The sequence below is a fragment of the Musca domestica genome, unplaced genomic scaffold, assembly GCF_030504385.1.
Source record: "Musca domestica strain aabys unplaced genomic scaffold, Musca_domestica.polishedcontigs.V.1.1 135, whole genome shotgun sequence".
Lineage (NCBI taxonomy): Eukaryota > Metazoa > Arthropoda > Insecta > Diptera > Muscidae > Musca > Musca domestica.
The window spans coordinates 936,327-957,911 of record NW_026712181.1 but is presented as its reverse complement, the minus strand read 5'-3'; the positions used below and the strand labels follow the sequence as shown (position 1 = coordinate 957,911).

Here is a 21,585-nt window from a genome sequence, read left to right as displayed (position 1 = left end):
AAAAATTTGCACATATCTCATATAAAGTGAAGGAATTAGTCGATATAGTCCACGCTGTAATATTTATATCTTTGAAATCATACAAAAGGAGCCTGAGAAAACCTTAAATAACGTGGAACTACTTATATTAATTTCTAATGGAATAATAAATTGTAGTTTTAGCCTAAAAACAGGACATTTTTTATTAATTATATTTCTTTGAGATATATTATAAATACATTTATTGCCTAAACCCTTCTAAATATTTAATATTTGAATATGGACCTTAATCCAAAACGCCAGTCAGTTTGTTTGCATATTTTGCAGTAAAACTTTAATATAAAAAAAAAAACTATTGTATAGGTCTAAAATAAATATGGAATGTAAATAATACATTTAAAGATATTTCCGTATTTTTGTCCAATAAACTTACTAAAAACTCATCCGAGCGCCTTCCTTTCTGATTATTCGACTCTTTTTCTTTGATCACAATCAGACTCTGAACTCTGCACTAGAATTAGTTTATTTTACATTTTTTTTACAAATTCATATATAGGGAAAAACAGAAAACATATATGGAATTAAAGGATATCATTGTTTTATCCATTAACGGCAAAAAAAGGGTTTTCCCAAGTGAATTTCAATCTTTTTTTTTTTAAAAATTTAAATATTTTGCTGGGAACCACAAGCACTTAGAAATGTGTGAATGGGTGCGCCTTTGGATGTTTAGGTGATCTCCAAAACTAGTTTTTGCCAGAATATAATAAAATGTTTAAATGTAATTAGTGAAGATTTTATGACCAACTAACTAGTCGCGCATTTGTAGGAGAAGATAGCATAGCAATGATTATGAAGGTGTTAAGTTTTAAAATAAAACAAAGTTAATTATGTAAAAAATTATAAGTTTTGTTGTTGCGAAAAAGTCAGGCTCAATTCCATTGATGTTGTACTAATAGCAAGTAAAAAAATCTGTAAGTTCGGCCGGACCATTTGGTACAAATTTAACAATTTTCAAAAAATAAAATCCGTAAAAAATCTGTTAAAATCTTAAAAATGCCGAATGTAGCCGTATATTATGATCATAATCCTGCACAGGGATTTGTCATAATCCTGCAGAGACAATTTTCTGGCATAGGATGTAGTATTCATTATGAACTGTCGTTAAAATCATCAAAATACCTAATATCGGGGGGTACCGTTATATGGGGGCTATACGAAGACGTGAACCTGCACATACAATTTTCTTTCATAGGCTGTAGTATCCATTACGAACTTCTAATGCGAAATTTGAAACAATTCCGGTAAATAATGACGCTAAAGTCATCAAAATACCTAATATCGGGAGGTACCGTTATATGGGGGCTATACGAAGACGTGGACCCACATGGCCCATTTTCAATACCAAAAGTCCTGCAGACATAATACACATTTGAGTAAAATTTTATCAATCTACTTCATTTCATTCGGAAGCTAGAGTGATTTCCACAGACGGATGGACACTGATAAATCGACATAGAATTGCTGATCAAAAATATATATACTTTGTGGGGTCTAAAATGTATATTTCGAGGTGTTACAAACGGAATGAGAAACTTAATATACCCTCCATACTATGGTAGAGGGTATAAAAACAAAACAAGTTTTTGCCAGAATATAAACAATGTTTTAATATAAATAGTGAAGATATTTATGAACAACTAACTAGTCGCACATTTACAAGAGAAGACATCATAGCGATGATTCTAAAGGTATTAAGTTTTAAAATAAAATAAAATTGTTGCAAAATAGTCAGGCTCATTTTCATTGATGTTGTGCTAATAAAAACAATGGTTATATATTGTGTGGTGGAGAAAAATGGCAATGCTTACCAAAAGACAAGTCAGTTCATTTGTTTTTCTTTTTTTTTTGTCGGAGGAATATTTAGTAGTTATTGAAAAAACAACTTCGACAATAAAAACCAGCTCAGCCGTAATAAAGAAAATTAACATTTCTTCCAAATCCTACAACCGCTCCCATAAACAATAACTGACTATTTTGCAACAACAAAATAAAGACGGCATCCCAACACATACAAAATATGCAAAATAAATTTGTTTGAATAATTTGATCGTAATATTTTTTTTTTTTCAGATATTCTTTGTCTGTACATTGATGGCAATAACCTTTATGTCTATGTCAGAATCTGCCTCTTTAGGGAAACTTAAGTAAATATACCTCTGACACAATCATGTGAATATTTTAATTTTTTATTTTATTTTCTATTCTCTAGCGTTTTGTAGATGGTTCTAGTAGAGAGGAAACAATTTCACTGGACGATGATAAAAATTTAGTGATAAAAGGCCACCAGACTCAACGATGGCCACAATGGAGCAGTGGCAAAGAAATAGTATTGCACATCCAGTACAAAGGCAATACAGATGGTTATCGAGCCTCTTATAATCTTACACAAACTCCTTTAAGTTTATTCCTTCCTGTGCAAGTCCTTAAATCGCTTGTTAGATAATTTTTGATTTTAGAATGATTTTAATGTGCAATCATATGTTTACAATATTCCTTTTGACAAAGAGATTTTATCAAAGGGATAAGTTTAAAAAATGTAAGGCTATTATGATTTACACAATAAACTAAATGCTCTCAGATTATGTTTTTATTAATCAATTTTATTATGCCCACAGTCATATTTCAAAGCCAAACGAAATAACGGTTTTAGAACCTTGGTATCTTTGGACCAAATCCGTTTCAGTACATTTGGAGTCGATCTAGCGCTGTCCGTCCGTCTGCCTGTCTGGCTGATGCGCACCATAACTCTCGAGGGGAGTACCATATTTCATCCAAACTTGGTATATCGTAATATTATTTTCAAAGTTATATCGAGTTCGGAGATCAGCAATATCGGTCCACTCTTTCTAGTACCTCCCCCACAAAATGTCAACATTTTTAAAGAAAATAATTTATTGCACAGAAAGAGAAGGTATTTTGCTCCAACTTTGTAAATCCTAATATTTGAATCAGTGACTTCACCCCATCAAATACCTCCTCCACAAGGGGCCAAAATTAATGAAAATGAATAATTTTAACTCTTATAAAATGTGACGTAATAGTCCGATTGTCTTCAAATTACACATATCACAACACTTTTGTTAACCCAGAATCTGATGTGAAGATGGAATATATCGGTCCACTTCATCAAGTACCTCCCCCATAAAGGGTCAAAATTTTGAGTATCCATGAAGCTCATAAAACACAAAATTAACATCCGATGGCATTCAGACTTGACACATCTAAATATTTCCATCAACACAATATCTGTTATAATGATGTTAGAGATGGGACTACTCCTTCTGGTACCTCCCCCATAAAGGGTCAAAGTTTTGAATAAAAACAACGGCTATAAAATCCGAAGTAAGCATCCGGTTCTCTTCAAATTACGTGCATCACAATATTTTTATTAATCTAATGTCTGGTACGAAGATGGTAGAGATTGGTCCACTCCTTTTTGGTACCTCTCACACAAAGGGCAACAATTTTTAATATCTATGAAGTTCATAAAGCGCGAAATAAATATCCGATTCCATTCAGACTTGGTACATCTCAATATTTCCACCAACACAAGATCTATTATAAAGATGGTAGAAATCGGACCATTTCTTCTGGTGCCTCTTCCACAAAGGGTTCAGGATTTTGAAAACAAAACGTTTAAAGAAAGCGAAATAACCATCCAAATCTCTTCAAATGTCACTCATCCAAATATTTTTGCTAATACAGGATCTGTTGTGAAGATGATATATATCTGCGAACCCCTTCTGGTACCTAACCCACAAAGGGTCACAATTTCCAATACTTTTATCTGTCATGACTTGCGAAACAAGTCGTCTATTCTTTACAACTTGCTATATCTAAGTACTCTCTTTGAAATCATACAAAGGAGCCTGAGAAAGCCTTTAATAACGTGGAACTACTTCTATTAATTTCTGCGGGAAAAATAATTTGTAGTTTTAGCATAAAAACAGGACAATTTTTTTAGAGATATATTATAAATACATTTATTGCCTAAAAACACATGTAACCCTTCTAAATATTTAATATTTGAATATAGACCTTAATCCTGAGTTAGGCCAAAACGCCAGTCAGTTTGTTTGCATATTTTGCAGCAAAACTTTAATACAAAAAATATATTGTGTAGGTATATAATAAATATGGAATGTAAAGAATACATTTAAAGAGATTGCCGCATTCTTCCAATCCAATAAACTTGATTAAAACTCATCCGAGCGCCTTCTTTTCTGATTATTCGATTTTTTGTCTTTGATTTCAATCAGACTTTTATCCTCGACTACTTCATATTTCAATAGTTTGGAGTAATTCGTCATCAAATGTTTCCAATAACATTCAATATCTTCCATTCGCAAATGATGCCATATAAACTCATAACCAGCCTCTGCAATGTTCTTGGCCAAATCATCATTTCGACGAAAGAACTCCATGATTTCTTTAATTTCACTTTGGCTGGGATTCTTGTCCAGTGGCACATAATGTTTCCAGGGTTTTAAAGCCGGATAAAAGAATTCCAGCCATTCATTGCCAACATGAAAGACCAAGGAACGACATAAGAATAAATGTTTGAAGCGAAATGAGGCGGCGACGCCACGAAAATTAAAAAGATATTTAAACTGACAATGATATTCAAATGAGACTTCTTGTGCTGGCTCTTCACCCAAGGTGTCTTTGGGCGATTTCCAGGCTTGATTTTTGGTATAGGCAGCATCAACCCAATTGGGGTTCGAACGTGAAAGCAGTACCAACGAATCCCTTTCGTGTGAGGTTCTCGAACCCCGAAAGAAACCTTTGGCAATTTTCTTTTCCCAGGGAAATTCTAGACCAGCTTTATTGATCTTCTCTCGTTGAATATCCCATCTTCCTATGCCGGTTGGAAATAGTTTAATGGCGGGTCCACCAGCCCAGAACGTCCATGCTGGATACATGATGTCACGATAATCGCTGGTCTTCGAAAAGGAAAATACGGGCAACACGTCCCTAGCAAATCTTCCACTGACCTGTGGATAATCTCTCGTATTCACCACAAAATCCATATTTGGCAACGAGGGAGCAATTTTCAACAGAAAATACTCTATGCCCTCACAGCGAGCCGGGAAAAAACAATCCGCCGTTCGATACAATTTTTGATTGAAAATTTTGTAAAGTGTGCCAAATTTGGTGGCATCTTTTATATTTTGTTTCGTTATGCCCTGCTTTTGGAATACTTCCAGATCTTTTTGCCACACCTTTTGATGACACTCACATTTGGGATCTTGCGGTTCAGCGGAACAAGATTTGTATTTTGCCCAGGTCTTTTCAATTTTCGAAACAATGCGTTGAGAAGCTATAATTTATAAGTTTTACTTTAATTAACAAATATAGAAAAATTAATAAAATATTTTTGTAAATATTACCTGCATCGTCATTTCGATTATTAGTTGTAGACTCTGCTTTACTGCTGTCCTCACATCCATTCGCTGTCTCTTCCGTACACATCCCTTTTGAAGTGACATCCTGTTGTATTGTCTCTGCGGAAATGTTTAATAATTGCAATAGTTTTAAAAATAATACAAACAAAATTGGGAACTTCATTGGAATTTAGAGTTGCATCCAATGTGTGATGAGTTGGTTGTTATTGTGTTTGAGTGAAGCTTCTGTTCTGTGGTTTTGTTGCAGAACAAATGAAGTCGCCCCAAACGAAACGAATATAAAGGCCAAAAAGAAATACTTGATAAAAATAAACATAAAAAGCAAAAACTCCGAGAGACCTCTGTTGTTTACGAATGAGATATAATGAAAACTGAACTCATTCACTAAAAGAGCGCGGAACTAGCTACAAAATTTGCGCCCAGACAACAAAACGGAATGATTTAACGGCGACGAATTTCATTTGCGGCATTGCAAAAATACAAAAAATTATAGAATAATGCAAGTAGATGCATCAGCAGTTGTAAATATAGAAATTAGAAAGTTGCTGCAAAAAATTAAATAAAAAGTATGGCACAATTTATTATTTATTGTTTTGAAAAATAAAAACAAATTTGCTTGCAAAATAAATGCAAATTTTTGACATAAAAGAGTAACAAATTGTACTATTTTAGATTCAAACTTGTGGAATAACCCCGAAATTCCATTCTTGTTTCGCGGGTATTCCCCAATATAAGAATATTGTGAAAAAAAGAATAAATATTAATAAAGCCTGGCATCCCTTTATGATATGTCACAAAATGTGCCATGCGAAGATTTTAAGCTGTTTATGTACTTACTACCCCTTATTCATTCCAGTTCGATTTTCACTAAATTTGACGGAGACATTTTAACCTTTTATACCAAATAAAATGGCTATAGAGTGCATGATAATACTTCGAGAAGGATTATATTAAAAAATATATGTCGCAGTCGATGTCATTGTTGTCGGATGCATATTAGGAATGTGAGGGACTTAAACACTAAACCGGATGGAACATATATATCGGAGCTATTGCTATATCTGAACCGATTTTCACCAAATTTGCTTCTAGACTGAATTCGGTCGGATGTGCCAAAATGCAGGATTTTGGACTGATATTGGCCATTTGGTGCAAAATAATCCCGAAATCGGTTGAAGATATATGTATATGGGAGCTATATTCAAATCTGAGCCGATAATGATACAATTTGGCAGAGGTATTTCTGAGCCGTATCTGATATCTGTTACCAAATATCATTGTTGTCCAATGCATATTACGAGTGTGGGGAACTAAAACACCAAATCGGATGAAACATATATATCGGAGCTATAGCTATACCTGAACCAATTAACCCGAAATCTGTTGAAGATATGTATGGCAGCTATATCCAAATCCAATCCGATCTTGATACAATTTGGCAGAGGTATTTCTGAGCCGTATCTGATATCTGGTACCAAGTATCATAGTTATCATATATATGGGAGATATTGCTATATCTGACCGACTTCCACCAAATTTGATGTACTTGCTTCTAGACTAAATTCGGTTGGATGTGCCAAAATTCAGGTCATTTTGACTTATATTGGCCTTTTGGTGCACAAATACCCCGAAATTGGGTGAATATATATGGCAGGTATCTAGATCTGATCTGATTGTCACCAATTTCAATAGAGTTCCTCCTTGGGCAAACAAATTTTGTTTGCAAAATTTCATCTCATTCGGACAAAAAATCCGACTTGCATTTTGTAGGACATGATACCATGATGTAAAGAACATTTGACCTTTCATTCAGTTTTCGCGGTTTTCACTGATTTTTTGATTGCATTTCGGACATTACAAGCCAAACAGGTAGATCTCTATACTTGCAATTTTTTCAAAGCTAGTCTACTTTGTCTTAATTGTATCATGGATTCTTGCAGATTCTGGAACGGAGATTTTGTAATCTTCATTATATTTAATTTGCTCCTTTTCTATTTAAAATTTCATTGTGCTGCTATTTTGTATAAATGAACAAATTAGAACTAACAAGTTGCAAAAGTGCAATATCCTTGCATGGAATGAAAAAGAACTATTTTTTACCTAACCAGAATCCAGCCAACAGCTGTCATCGAAAAACAGCAATGTCAGCTCATTTGAAATAGGTCGCACATATGCTTATAAATTACCCGTTATCCAAATACTCATCACATTAACAACACTGATTTTTTGACATCAAAGTCAGTCTTTTCATTGGGTTCATATTTTGATTTTTTGTTTTATATCGAAGAAAAGGAAGATAGCAGTGGAGACGTGAATTAAAATATAATAAATTAACGCTTTGGTGTAATAGAACAGTGAGCCGTGAAAAATAACAAAAAAAGGAAAGAATGAGTGAATTTTTTAAATCTGCTATGGGTTATTTTAATAACCCAACAAACGCATCAACGAATACTAGCAACAACACATCACAGCCAAATAGTGGTGGCTCATCCGTAAATGTCAACAACACGTACAGAAGTTCATCGTCGTCGTTGCAGGAAAATGACTTTTGTGGTCAAATAGTTGAAATCAATGGCCGAAAATTGCGTGTAAAAAGAGTTATTGCTGAAGGTTTGTATTTTATTCTTTGGGTGAACAATGGTGCTCATGGTGATTAATAATTGCACCAACTCACATATCTACACACTCGCACACACACTCGTTTTCAACTTCGACCTCCGTTCACAGCTTGGCAATAAGAAAAGGGAACACAGAAAAAAAGTTAAGGAAAAGAAAAAAATCAATACATGTTTGTTTTTTTCTGCCTTTGTTTCGTTTATTTAGTGGGCGTTTATCTACTGTGTGCAATTTGTTGCAATGGGAGTAGGTTTTCATAATTTGCGTTTTCGTCTTCTTCCATACAGTTTTCCGATAAGAATTATGATGACAAAGGGCGAACAACTACAGCAAAAACGTTGCCTAATGTCTTGGCGTTTTCCAATTCGAAATCGTTCTCAACCAAATCAAGATGACACTTACAACGAACGTAACGAACTATCTCAGCTCTGCAGTGTTGTTAGTTAACCTTGAGTGAATGTTGTTGTTATTACTGCTGGTTTTGACCCCACCATATATGAGACATTGTGGTACGCAATGAAAACAATTAGACCTGCCATAACAGCATACGCCGTTTGGTGATGATTAAGTTGTTGTAGATAAGAAATAGAAATATAGGTAGACGACGTAAGGTAACATATGCACTGGAATAGACAATAATAGAAAGCAATTTTGTTTAATTTTTTTGGAATTATTCCATTTTTATTTTGTTTATAATGTTCCAGTAACACATAGTGTGAGCTATTATATCATTGGGAATACATTTGTTTGGAAATATAAATACCAATTAACATTTCCGTTTGTAACTCATCGAAATAATAATTTTAGATCCAATATATATTCTTGATCAGCGTAAAATTCCAAGAATGTCCATTGGTATGCAGTAATCACGCTAGAGTCAAGGAAGCCAAAATTTTGCATCGATCTGTCTTTTGTTTGCAGACAGGTCAAGTTCGAAGATGGGCTATATCGGTCCACGACATCCTATAGCCCCCATACAACAGTAAACCCGATAGTCGGTATTTTAATGATTTTAATCACATTTTCAATGGAATTGTCTGAAATTTTGCACAAGGGGTTCATTACGACTACTTTACCACCTGAAAAAGAATTGACTATATAGGTCCTCGATATCGTATATCAGTCATATAAGTTTACCTCCCTATTTTCGGTATTTTGATGATTTTAGTCACATGGAATTGTCTGGAATTCTACACAAGGAGTTCGATATCGTACAGCCCCCATACAATGGTGCCCCCCGGACAATTGAAGTCCAATTATATTTACAGCTGGTAAATCTTTCTTATTTTTTAAGGGACGTAAATTGATATCTGTTTTCAAGTTATTGCGATAGTCCATCTGCAATCTATTATCCGTTTTGCTACTACAGAGGCTCATACGGCTTAAATGTGTAGACATAACGATTTTGGACTCAGCGTCTATTTAAAAGCCAAATGTTAAAAATTTCCATAAAAATTATTAATCTCACATAATGCGTAGGTTGTATCAAATTTCCCCAAATTCGTACCTCTTTCAAATTGTAATCGTTGGCCGAACATTGGATGTTGTTGTTTCGGGTCAATCTGGTAACGTAGATCTCGCTGCCTAGATAGAGGTGCTTAAGGTGCATATCCCGCCGATTAATAACTGCGAACCACGATGATATTGATGGTAATGGCCAGGGAGGTTCATGGCTGACAGAGTAGATTGACTGTTCTACATTCTCCATGGTAAACGTGGATGCCCCCATCCAAATAAGAGGAGAGTGTCACAATTTGCCAGAACTAATCATAGTGTTACCCAGTCTGATAAAAAAAAAAAAAACATGATGTTTCTTTTTGGTTAGATCATATCCCAATAATCGTCTCCAAAGGCAGATCGCCCGATTTCATAACCTCGGAAGGCTGCACTTTTCTTAACAACCAGAAACTTCAATGGCCAGAATTCAGAGAGATCTCCAACACTCGCCTCAGAGAACTGGCCAACGCTTCTGATGTCCGAGTAGCAGTACTGATTTCCCGAGACGTCATCAAATAAACCAAATTTCCCAACAGAGGAAGCGGGACTGGCAAACGAGTTGTGATGATCTCCGTCGTTTCAACCCTACTGATCCCAGAATCAGTAAATTGGCTGTGGAAGTCAACCGGTTGGTCAAAGGGCATAAGAGAAAAAGTGGCTAGAACATCTGATGTGTTTTATCATTGGAACCGATATAAGTAAATCGCTCTCGAAAACTGGGAAAAAGGATTATAACTTTTAACGTCGGGCAACCCGAGAGCGATAGCGAAGAGTACTACGTCATATTAGATCTCTTCCCGCCGATGAGAAGTTTTCCATTGGTGATGTTGCAAACTCTATCCAAAGCGTTGGACCCAAACAGAATCTCAATGACAATGCACCCCATATCCACACATATCAGTAGAAGATTTAACCAGAATAAGCCGTGTAATAGAACAGTTTTGGTAGACCTTGGCCTATCGAAGAGCATTTGATAAAGTCAACAAAAGAAATTTTACAATTATTTCATAAACATTTAATCTCTCAAATTTAATATATTTTTCAATTGTTTATTTATAGTTTATCAATTTTTATTATTTTCCGATTGGTACAAGTTCAATTCACTCCCGTCTTTTATCTTTTCAGGCGGTTTTGCATTCGTTTATGTCGCCCAAGATATTCAGACGGACAAAGAATACGCTCTCAAGCGACTCATTGGTGCCGATAAGAAAGCATGCCAAGTTATCATCAATGAAATTAACACACACAAACGTTTGACGGGACATCCGAATATTGTTGGATTTGTTGCCGCCAGTTTCATAGATAAAACCACTGGACCCCAACAGAGGGCTGAATATTTACTCCTAACGGAGTTATGTAAAGGTAAATTCAAAATGAAATACAATTATGGAAATATATTTTAGGATTTTGTCATCATTTCTAACTCTCTTGTTTTTCCAGGCGGTTCACTAATTGATTGCATGGGCTCTAGCCTAGATCCTCCAGTAGTTTTAAGAATATTTTATCAGGCCGTTAAAGCTGTTGCTCATATGCATTCTCAAGCGCCGCCCATTGTTCATCGTGACATAAAAATTGAAAACTATTTGTTGGGTGATGACAAGCAACTAAAACTGTGCGATTTTGGTTCAGCAACAAGTGAGATTTTCTCACCCACCTTGGATTGGAATGCCCAGCAACGAAATACTCTGGAAGATCAGGTAAATTTTCTAAATTTCAAAGCACAATTATTTTTCCATTTATTATTTATCATTGCATATTTCCAGCTCAGCAGTGTTACGACACCCATGTATCGTGCCCCAGAAATGCTAGATACCTGGTCTAACTATGAAGTGGGCACCAAAGTTGATGTCTGGTCCTTGGGCTGTATTTTATATGTGCTTTGTTTTCAAAAACATCCCTTTGATGATTCGGCTAAACTACGCATAATTAATGGAAATTACACGATACCAACAGATTCCAGATTTCAATGTTTTCATGATATCTTAAGAGGTCAAGAGAGTTCGATTAGTAGTTTTAACAAAATTTAATTTATGTTTATCTTTACAGGTTGTTTAACTGTTGATCCTGCACAACGCTTTAGTATTTCAACAATATTAGATCGCTTGGCTGCCATATCGGAGACAATGCAGTGGAGCCTAAAAGGTCCTTTGGATCTACGTGGTAAACCCATTGTAACCACCACACCGGAGCATTTAAGCCCAAATCCAATGGCACAGCCTCAGCAGCAACGTTCCTCAGCAGGCAGTTCAATATTTTATGATGATCCTTCCAATGTACCACCAGGTCAACAAATGTCTTCGCAACAACAACAACAACAACCGCAACAAAGTTCCTCTTCTTCGGTTAACTCCACCAATGGCAGTTTACTGTCCTCTTTACGTGGTGGTGCTGGTAGTTTTTTAAAAAATCTCAAAGATACCTCCTCCAAAGTTATGCAAACCATGCAACAGACAATCGCACGTTCTGATTTGGATATTAGCTACATAACATCACGAGTTTTGGTCATGCCATGCCCTTCGGAGGGTTTCGAGTCGGCATATAAAACCAACAACATAGAGGATGTGCGTCTATCAATTGAAAGTCGATTTCCTCCGCAAAAAGTTAGTGTTTATAATTTTGGTCCTAGATCTTGCCCACGTTTAGCACCACCAGTGCGCACTGTGGAGGCTGGCAGTATATATGGTTGTTCCCAGGCGCGTGCACCTAATTTGCAGGTAATTTATGGACACATGACTTCAATCACTTTCAATTTATTTGTCCTTAAAACAAACTGAATGAAAAAACTGTCCTAAACTGCTGTTCGTTTTAAACAAATATTCAAATATTATTTTAGAAGCCTGAATTTATATCAATGTATATTTACAATATGTACTACTACATTGCAGGGACTTTTCTCCGTTGCCGAGGATATGTATGGTTTCCTTACCGCTGATCCCAAGTCAATTGTTATAATACAAACTGGGGATTCAGGAGGCTGTACGGCAGCCACACTGGTCTGCGCCTTGCTAATGTATTCAGATCTCATCTTGGAGCCGGAAGATGCTGTACAGGTATTTGCCGTCAAGCGACATCCCATCAATCTAAGGCCATCCGAATTTCGTTATCTTTATTATTTGGGTGATATACTACGACCCACTCCACTGCTGCCTCACTATAAAAATATTAATTTAATATCGCTAAGTTGTCAACCAGTACCTCGTATGACTAAGACCCGTGATGGTTGTCGCATTTATGTTGAAGTATACAACAATGAACGTCTCTTGCTCTCCACAATGCAGGACTATGAAAAGATGCGTTTGTATATGGCGGGTCCGGGTAAAATCACTTTGCCCCTCAATGTGACAGTATGTGGTGATTTTGTTGTGGTTCTATATCATGCCCGCAAGGGTATGGTTAGACCACAGGGTATAAAGATATGTCAATTTCAATTACATACTGGTTTCATACCCGAACAAGAGACATTGATTAATTTTGCAACACAAGATTTGGATGATTTGCCCACTGATGCGGAGTGTGTGGCATCGAATTTTGCCGTATCTTTGTCTCTGGCTGTTATGGATAGTGAAACGCCACCGGCCCGCAATCCGCCATGGCTTTTGGCAAAACCCAGTCGTAATGCTTTTAATTTGTTTAGTTCCCAATTGGAATACGAAGAAATGATTGATAATTTTGTAACGAAGCCAACAACAAGCAAGAGCACGATGCCAGTGCAACCGACAAGGGCTGCTGCTGAGCCTGCAAATAAAGAAAAGCCTATGACTCCGCCGTTAATAATGCCGGATATAACAGAAATTTCCCATGAATCCAATTTTACCCAACCTGATCCAGCGCCTCCCATAGATTTGCTAAATCTGAATCAACCTTCTACATCGCATCACAACTTTACCGACCCCCAGGCTACAGCTATGCCTTCAACGGATGCTAGTTTCGATCTGCTTGGTGCTTTTGGTGATGATGATTCATCGGGAATTGGCACCGCACCAATACCCGATATTTTGGCTAATAACTCTCAACCTAAATCGGCGGCAGATTTGGATGATATTTTTGGGCCGCTTCATTCGGAAACTTCGACTACATTTAATTTGGATTTCAATGCGTTTGCTTCGCCAACACCAACACCTCAGACTGCTACAGCTCCACCACCGTTTTGTGGTCCCAAAATAACAACAAGTAGTTCCGCTTCCAATGTACCATTTGGTACAATGCCTACTTTTACCACACAGACAGCTAGCAAAGAACCATCACCACAACAACAAACACAGCAGGTAAAGGGTAATGTTGAATAAGAAAATAATGTGTTAATCTTTGTGGTTCTCTCTTTTTTTTAGGCCAAAGATCCATTTGCCGACATTGCTAGTCTAGCTTCGGGCTTAAACATTAACTTTACGCCACAGACACTGGGTGGCAAATCGGCAGGACACACGCCAGTCGGTACCAGTCCCTTTGCCACACATTTTTCAAGTCCTACCCATAACAACAATGTACCCAATAGTAACATTCGTATGCCTTCTAACACAGTTCCACAGCCATCACCCAATCACATGAAGTCTCCAAATAATTCAACATTTGGCATGCAACCTCCTCCCACATCGGCATTTGGAACTCCCTCACCACAGCCCACCGGAGTTCAAAATCCATCATCCTCTAACACAAACACACGTCCTGACTATAGTCGCTCACATTTTGAACAGCCGAAACCTGCGACAGCCTCAGCATCACAACAGTCAAAGAGTTCAGATATTTTTGCGGATATTCTTGGAGAACAAGGCTACAAGTTTACCAGTAAAGCCAATCAGGGCCCAAGATCGATTAATGAAATGCGTAAAGAAGATTTAATCAAAGATATGGATCCCAAAAAAGTTATGATCATGGAATGGGTAAGGAAATCAAAGTTGAATATTTTCAAAAGATCTTTAAATATATGTCACTTTCTTTTTTTTAGACGGAAGGTAAAAAGAATAACATAAGGGCTTTGCTATGTTCCATGCATACTGTGTTATGGGCAGATGCCAAATTGACTAAGTGTGAAATGTCCCAGCTAATAACACCGGCAGATGTTAAAAAAGGTTATCGCAAAGCCTGTCTAGCAGTACATCCGGATAAGGTATTTGTATATAGAAATATTTCGATAGATTTAAAACGTTAATGGATATACTATTTACTTTATAGCATAATGGCACTGAAAACGAAGAGATTGCTAAACTGATTTTCATGGAACTGAATAATGCTTGGACTGACTTTGAAAATGATGCCACTCAACAGAATATGTTCAATTAAATACAAAATATTGCTACAATAGAGATAAAAACAAAACTAATTAATTTCTTGAGATATTGTGAAAGACGATGGCAGAAAAACAAATACGTTATTGAATGTGTAAACGATAGTGCAATGCTATCTATCTCCCCTACTACAAAGTAGAAATATTGTCTTTAACAACATATTGTTAAGAAAACCGAAGAAAACGGAATGCGCTATTAAATGCTTTAAGCTCTTAATTCTAAAATCAAAAACAAACATAATTACCAATAATTTGCAAACTGTATAGAAACAAATTATAGACTTTATTTACTTAATATTTATCTACAAAAAAAAATACATATGTTTTTCTCTAATATATCTTAATTTATACAAAACTACTAAGTTAATAGCAAAATATTTTCCAAATGGGACTGTCTTTTTTAGGTTTTTTTTATTACCTTTCCTTTACAAAAAGAAACAAAAACCGTAATTCAAAATGCAAATTGAATTTTAGCAAAGTATTAAATGTTAAAACACAAAGAAATTATCTAAAAAAAATATTTTTAGTATGAAAATTTTTTATTATTAGAACTCATAGTTTAATGTGAAAAGCTCAGAATTTTCCTTCTTTTTTTCTAAAAAAAAAAACAAACAAAAGAAATCCATTCCAACATCCTAGTAATGTACCATATTTATTTACTTAACAATGTAAATAAGTTAAGGAGGATTCAATTCCCCATTATCTCTTATTAAAATCCCTTTTTGCCCCCTACAACTGCAAAGAAACACGGTCTAAACGCATACAAAATAAAGAATAAATTCTAGATATTTTTGTGTCAATGTATATATTTTAAGAATATTATTACTATTATATACATATATATTTAGCTATAAAATATATATTTGAATCGTATGAAATTACATTAAAAAAATATAATATTTAAATATATACATAAATATATTAAAAATATATTACAAGTGTTTTGTTTTTTATGCCGGGGCCAAATTATTTCATTCGATTACGAAAAAGAACTAGATCGGAATTCATTATAGAATATACTGTTTTTTCCGGAGCCTCAAATGTTTTTATAACCTCAGCCATTTGATACGGCCAAAACGTGTCTCATCGAAATAACGATTTTAGACCCCAGGTCTCTTTGCACCAAATCCGTTTCAGGACACTTGGAGTCGATCTACCGATGTAATCGCCCGATTGTCTTCAAATTACGCACGTCACAATAGTTTTAGTAACCCAAGGTCTGGTGCAAAGATGGAATATATAGGTCGATTCCTTCTGGTAGCTCTCTCACAAAGGGTCAACATTTTAAATATCCATGAAGCTCATAAAACGCGAAATTACATCCGATTCCATTCAGACTTGGTTTATCTCAATATTTCCAACAACACAAGATCTGTTATAAATATGGTAGAGATTATAAAATCCGAAATAAGCATACGGTTCTCTTCATATTTCACACATACGATTATTTCCATTAACACAAGACCTGCTGTGAAGATGGGATATATCGGTCTACTCCTTCTGGTACCTTCCCCACAGACGATCAAATTTTTGAATATCCATGAAACTCATAAAACGCGAAATTAACACCCGATTCCATTCAGACTTGGTTTATTTCCATATTTCCAACAACACAAGATCTGTTATAAAGGTGGTAGAGATCTTACCACAACTTCTGGTACCTCCCCAACAACGGGTCCAAATTTTGAAAAATTATATCTCTCATAAAATGCAAAATAAGCATCCGATTCTTTGCAAACTTCAGACATCTTAATATTTCTACTAGCATCCGAAATCCGAAATAAGCATACGGTTCTCTTCATATTTCACACATACGATTATTTCCAGTAACACAAGACCTGCTGTGAAGATGGGATATATCGGTCTACTCCTTCTGGTACCTTCCCCACAGACGATCAAAATTTTGAATATCCATAAAACACTCATAAAACGCGAAATTAACACCCGATTCCATTCAGACTTGGTTTATTTCCATATTTCCAACAACACAATATCTGTTATAAAGATAGTAGAGATCGGACCACATCTTCTGGTACCTCCCCCACAACGGGTCAAAATTTTGAAAAATTATATCTCTCATAAAATACGAAATAAGCATCCGATTCTTTGCAAACTTCAGACATCTTAATATTTCTACTAGCACAAGATATAGTGTGAAGATGATACATATCGACCTACCCTTTTGTGGTACCTCCCCCAAACTATCAAAATTTTAAATACTTAAATCTCTCATTACTTGCGAAAGAAGTCAGCGATTCCGTTCAAACCTAGTATATCTTCATATTTCTCTCAACAAGAGATCTGATGTGAATGAATTTTTCTGCTAGTAAGCTAATCCGGTTCTAAATTCAGGTTCAACATTTCGGCTACTTTCGCGGTCTGTAATCAAAGATCTTCTAGAGTGAGTGGTTTAAGTTTGTTAGGGCAATTTAGGAGTTGCAGTGTTTTTGTCAATTCGTGCCCAATACGAAATGAGACGACTGCACCATCCCGAACGTAATTGCGTCTAAATTACCCTAGATGGGGGATGGACTCCGAGAATGTCATTCATACTGTGATAGTTGATGGTGGCATCTGTGGCTGCATGAATACCACTTAGATCTGTTCCGGAGATATCACTCCACCTTGGGGTTGAACTCTAACATTAGATATTTAGTCGTTTCCACCGAAATTGAATCAATATGAAATTTACATTTTTAATTTAATTCCCATCGAAATCTTTTCGATTTTGGTGCCTTCATTTAGCACCTGAACATGATGAAGATGGTCATGGTTTAGAGAGTTTTGGAACAAGTAAAAAATAGAATCTATCATTTACCTGTTATTCGCTTTGTGATAAGAATTTGTTTGGTAGTTCCAAACGCACACAGCTTAAGATGTTGTTAATATATGGGCATGGGACTTATTTCCGTTTTCTGTGGCATTCGCCGATTATATAACAAACGTAACAGGGGGATTGAAGAATCTTGATCGTCCGTATGCATTTATCTTTGCGGATATTACTTATGTCTTTGTTCCACTACAAGTCTTAGACGAAAACTATGAAGGCTACCTTTTTTAATTTTCAAAAGTATTTTATTTAATCTCTTTATTTGCTCTTTTGTTTTAATTATGGAATGTTTAAAAAAAAATATAAATAAATATTTTTTCCTAAAATCTATTTAACTTGCTTTCCGGCAACATACACCTTGGAGATATTACGATCATCGCCAGTATAAATGAATTTCTGTACCATTTCTAATAGTTTTACTTCGGCTGATTTTTTGTCATAATCTTCCATGTTGTAGAAACCGAAATTGTGCAAAGGATACACCCCGGTATCGATTAGCAATGCATCAAATTCTTTGCCCACCACAAAATTGCCACATACATTATCCAGAGCCAAGGCCTCGGCACCACCCAATGTTGCCAAATAGATGGCTTGTTTGTAATCAAGTGGTTTATAGTCAGCCTTCTCAGCATTTTGTAATTTTCCAGTACCGAAAATATGTTGTTTTTTAACAAACTCAATGTGATGGGAAACATCAAGGGCTCGTAAGATGGCGTCTTGGATTGAAATGGAGTTACCACCAGAGACATCTGAAAAAATAACACAAATATCCAATAATGTGCCTGTAAAAAAACGCACAAACTTACCTGTTCCCAAACCAACTTTTACACCATTTTCTACCAAGCGTAAAACATCACAAAATCCAGAGCTGAGCATTGTATTTGAGGCCGGACAATGGGCCACAGAAGTGCCGCGTTCTTTGAACAAGGCAATCTCTGCATCTTCCAGATGGACGGCATGGGCCATAACAGTCTAAAATTAATAAAACAATTTACAATATATGACTTGTTGTAATTTCAAATTTTACTTTACCTTATTTGTCAAAAGTCCCGCATTGTCGTAGGCCTTGGCATAAGATGTCGAGAATAACTGCTTAACAAAATCAATCTCTGCCACACTCTCGCTTATGTGACTCTATAAAGATATATTTTGTAATGTAAGGTAAATTTATTAAATTAAGTCGATTATTATTATTTTCACCTGTACATGCAGATTATGTTCCTTGGCAATGGCACCCAAACCACTCAACAATTCCTTGGTACAACTCAGAGCAAATCGTGGTGTAATAATTGGTTTAACCAATTCTGTGGAAAGTTTCGACATCTCATCTACAAATTCTTTTGTAGCGCTTAATGATTCCTCGGTTTTCTCTCTGTGAAAATATAATTCAATTGCAATTTAATTGGTAACTTGAAACAAAGCCCAGTCCCGATTCAGCTGACAAGTTTTGACGTTTTTGTTATTTTGCATGAATACAATTTAAAAGGAGGGTATCAGAGTATATTTGCGCTAAACTTGTCAATCTGAGTGGGACTGACGTGAAATCTCTAATTTTCCAATACTCACACATAAAAGTCGGGACTATTGCAATTGGAACAAACTTTACCGACCAAAGCACGTTGACCTTGTCTCAAGGCTTCTTTGGCTAGTATTAAAGTGCTATCCTTGTTATTGGTGCCAAAATATGATGCCAATGTAGTGCCGCTTTTAATGGTAGCTTCCTGAAAGGATAAGTCAGATTGGTATTGTAATAAATGAGGTACTTTTTTACTAAATGTACAATATCGCAGGATGTGACCAAAAGTGCCATTACATGCCCCATCCTACTCATAATCCAAACATATTTTTTTAATTTTCACATGGAAACCATAATCCCCTTAATGTGGATCCCATCTAAAAATGAAATACTCACCACAACTTTTGTGTAAACTTTACTGGCAAATTCCTGATCGGTAAATTTAGCTTCCAATGGGAATGTATAGGTGTTTAACCATTCAAGCAATGGCATATCTAAGCCTAAACCGATTTGTGCAACTTGTGGAGCATGAATGTGACAGTCCACAAGACCGGGCATAAGAAATTGTTCCTTGGTCATTTGTGTGATTTCAGCATCTTGAGGAAAATCTTTACCAGCACCATTTTTCCATGCAACATAATCATCGCCTTCGCCAACAATCTATAATAACACACACACACAATCATAAATATTTATAGTTTTTGATTATTGATCTTACGATACGATATCGCTCGCATTGAATGATTATTACCTTTCCATTTTGAACGGCTACAAAGCCATTTGTGTAGATAACAAATTCATTTAGAGATTTTGTATAGATCACTTGTCCCAAGAATACTTTGGCTGTCATGTTGACGACGTTGTCTTGTTCTGGTGGTCGTTAGATGGTGTTCTTATTGAAATATTTCTGAATTAATTAATTCTGAACGTGTAGCTTGTTTACACGATCGAACAGCAGAGTTCAAATCATATCATGTTCTTATCAAAAGCTTCAATTGAATCAATGAGCTTAAACAACAGAGATGTAACAGTTGGTATGAAAACATTAGGTATGTTCGATAACGCATTATGTACAAAAATGACTTAAATTTGAAAAAAAAAATAAAAGAGATAATAAAAGTTGACGCAATAAAAAATCTGTTTACTGATAGTTATCCCAATTCCGTCAAAAGTGGATGCTGTGATTTTGTGATTTGAAACACTAATAGTTTGTAAATGTTTACGCGTTTCGAATTATGCCTGTAAAAATTGTGATTTCAATTTCACAATTTTCATAAGTGCTAGATCAGGTGCGAAAATGGACAATATAGGTTAACTCCATCAATAATTATAACTCTTATAAAATGGGATGTAAATGTCCGATTATCTTCAAATTACATGCATCACAATATTTTTACTAACTCAAGGTCTGGTGTGAGGTCTGGAATATATCGGTCTACTCATTTTGGTTTCTCCCCCACAATGGCTCAAAATTTTGAATATCCATGAAGCTCATAAAACGCGAAATGACTGGACATGTCTCAACATTTCCATGAACAGAAGATCTGTTATAAAGATGGTAGAGATTGGAGCATTTCTTCTGGTACATCCCCCACAAAGGATAGAAGTTTTTAATAACCAAAATAAGCATAAAATCCGAAAAAAGCATTCGGATCTCTTCATATTTCGCACATCCCATTATTTATAATATCTGCTTTGAAGATGGGATATATCGGTCCACTCTTTCTGGTACCTCCCCCAAAAAGGGTCAAATTTTTGAATATCCATGAAGTTTATAAAAGTAAACATCCGATTCCATACATCTGAATATTTTATACAACACAATATCTCTTACAAAGGTAGTAGAGATCGGACCATTTCTTCTAGTACCTGGCCCACATAGCGTTCCAGATTTTAAAAAACAAAACGCTCTCTTCAAATTTCACACATACCTACATTTTTGTTATGCTATTTTGCTATTTTTTGTTTTGAAGAATATATATCTGCCATGATACAATGAAGAGAAGGTAGGCTAATTTTGAAAAAATAGCAAGTATAGAGGTCTACCTGTTTGGCTTGTAATGTCAGAATTAGTATCAAAACAATAAAAAATCAAACCACTTGTTGCATTAATTTTGAACAAATAATTGAAAACCGCGAAAATTGAATGAAAGATCAACATTTCTTTTTAAAATCATGTTCTATATATCTCTTATGGTTTATTTCGCGACAAAAACTGTAGACTTTGTCGATGCATATATTGCAATAATAATAAAATACACCCGAATTTGAATATTTTCTGAACAATTTTTTTATTATTGAAAAGAATATGCACACATAAACAAATGAAGTAACCACCTTTTTAATTTGGACTCGGATCCATTTCGCTTTGGCTTTCAGAGAGCCCATGGCATAAGAATAC

General features: G+C 35.5%; 3 protein-coding genes across 3 annotated transcripts; 1 reads left to right on the top strand and 2 right to left on the bottom strand.

Annotated features, from left to right (window-relative positions):
- Positions 1-3,994: 3,994 nt before the first annotated feature.
- On the bottom strand, positions 3,995-5,814 carry LOC101888953 (O-glucosyltransferase rumi). Its single transcript, XM_005185814.4, has 2 exons — positions 5,430-5,814; positions 3,995-5,359 (listed from the first exon to the last, which is right to left on the bottom strand). The coding sequence occupies exons 1-2, from the start codon at positions 5,605-5,607 to the stop codon at positions 4,236-4,238; spliced, it is 1,302 nt and encodes a 433-aa protein (XP_005185871.2). The 5' UTR covers positions 5,608-5,814; the 3' UTR covers positions 3,995-4,235.
- Positions 5,815-7,674: 1,860 nt separating this feature from the next.
- Positions 7,675-15,727, top strand: LOC131800979 (cyclin-G-associated kinase-like). The gene is made up of 9 exons (XM_059118890.1): positions 7,675-8,054; positions 10,683-10,919; positions 10,998-11,254; positions 11,321-11,546; positions 11,604-12,271; positions 12,443-13,822; positions 13,886-14,434; positions 14,500-14,661; positions 14,727-15,727. Exons 1-9 carry the CDS (start codon positions 7,832-7,834, stop codon positions 14,832-14,834), a joined length of 3,810 nt encoding a protein of 1,269 aa, XP_058974873.1. The 5' UTR covers positions 7,675-7,831; the 3' UTR covers positions 14,835-15,727.
- Positions 15,728-17,887: 2,160 nt separating this feature from the next.
- On the bottom strand, positions 17,888-20,172 carry LOC101888601 (guanine deaminase). Its single transcript, XM_005185812.4, has 7 exons — positions 19,936-20,172; positions 19,581-19,844; positions 19,235-19,389; positions 18,869-19,040; positions 18,701-18,802; positions 18,475-18,640; positions 17,888-18,417 (listed from the first exon to the last, which is right to left on the bottom strand). The coding sequence occupies exons 1-7, from the start codon at positions 20,032-20,034 to the stop codon at positions 17,996-17,998; spliced, it is 1,380 nt and encodes a 459-aa protein (XP_005185869.2). The 5' UTR covers positions 20,035-20,172; the 3' UTR covers positions 17,888-17,995.
- Positions 20,173-21,585: the final 1,413 nt, after the last annotated feature.

Excerpts from the sequence above, each read along its gene's own strand:
- LOC101888601 (XM_005185812.4), bottom strand. The coding sequence starts at position 20,034 with ATGACAGCCAAAGTATTCTTGGGACAAGTGATCTATACAAAATCTCTA. Across the intron at positions 19,390-19,580 it reads AAGTTTACACAAAAGTTGTG|GAAGCTACCATTAAAAGCGG; the intron begins GTGAGTATTTCA and ends TTATCCTTTCAG. Across the intron at positions 18,641-18,700 it reads CGGGACTTTTGACAAATAAG|ACTGTTATGGCCCATGCCGT; the intron begins GTAAAGTAAAAT and ends TATTAATTTTAG.
- LOC101888953 (XM_005185814.4), bottom strand. The coding sequence starts at position 5,607 with ATGAAGTTCCCAATTTTGTTTGTATTATTTTTAAAACTATTGCAATTA. Across the intron at positions 5,360-5,429 it reads TAATCGAAATGACGATGCAG|CTTCTCAACGCATTGTTTCG; the intron begins GTAATATTTACA and ends TATAAATTATAG.
- LOC131800979 (XM_059118890.1), top strand. The coding sequence starts at position 7,832 with ATGAGTGAATTTTTTAAATCTGCTATGGGTTATTTTAATAACCCAACA. Across the intron at positions 10,920-10,997 it reads CCTAACGGAGTTATGTAAAG|GCGGTTCACTAATTGATTGC; the intron begins GTAAATTCAAAA and ends TTGTTTTTCCAG. Across the intron at positions 11,547-11,603 it reads TTTTCATGATATCTTAAGAG|GTTGTTTAACTGTTGATCCT; the intron begins GTCAAGAGAGTT and ends TTATCTTTACAG.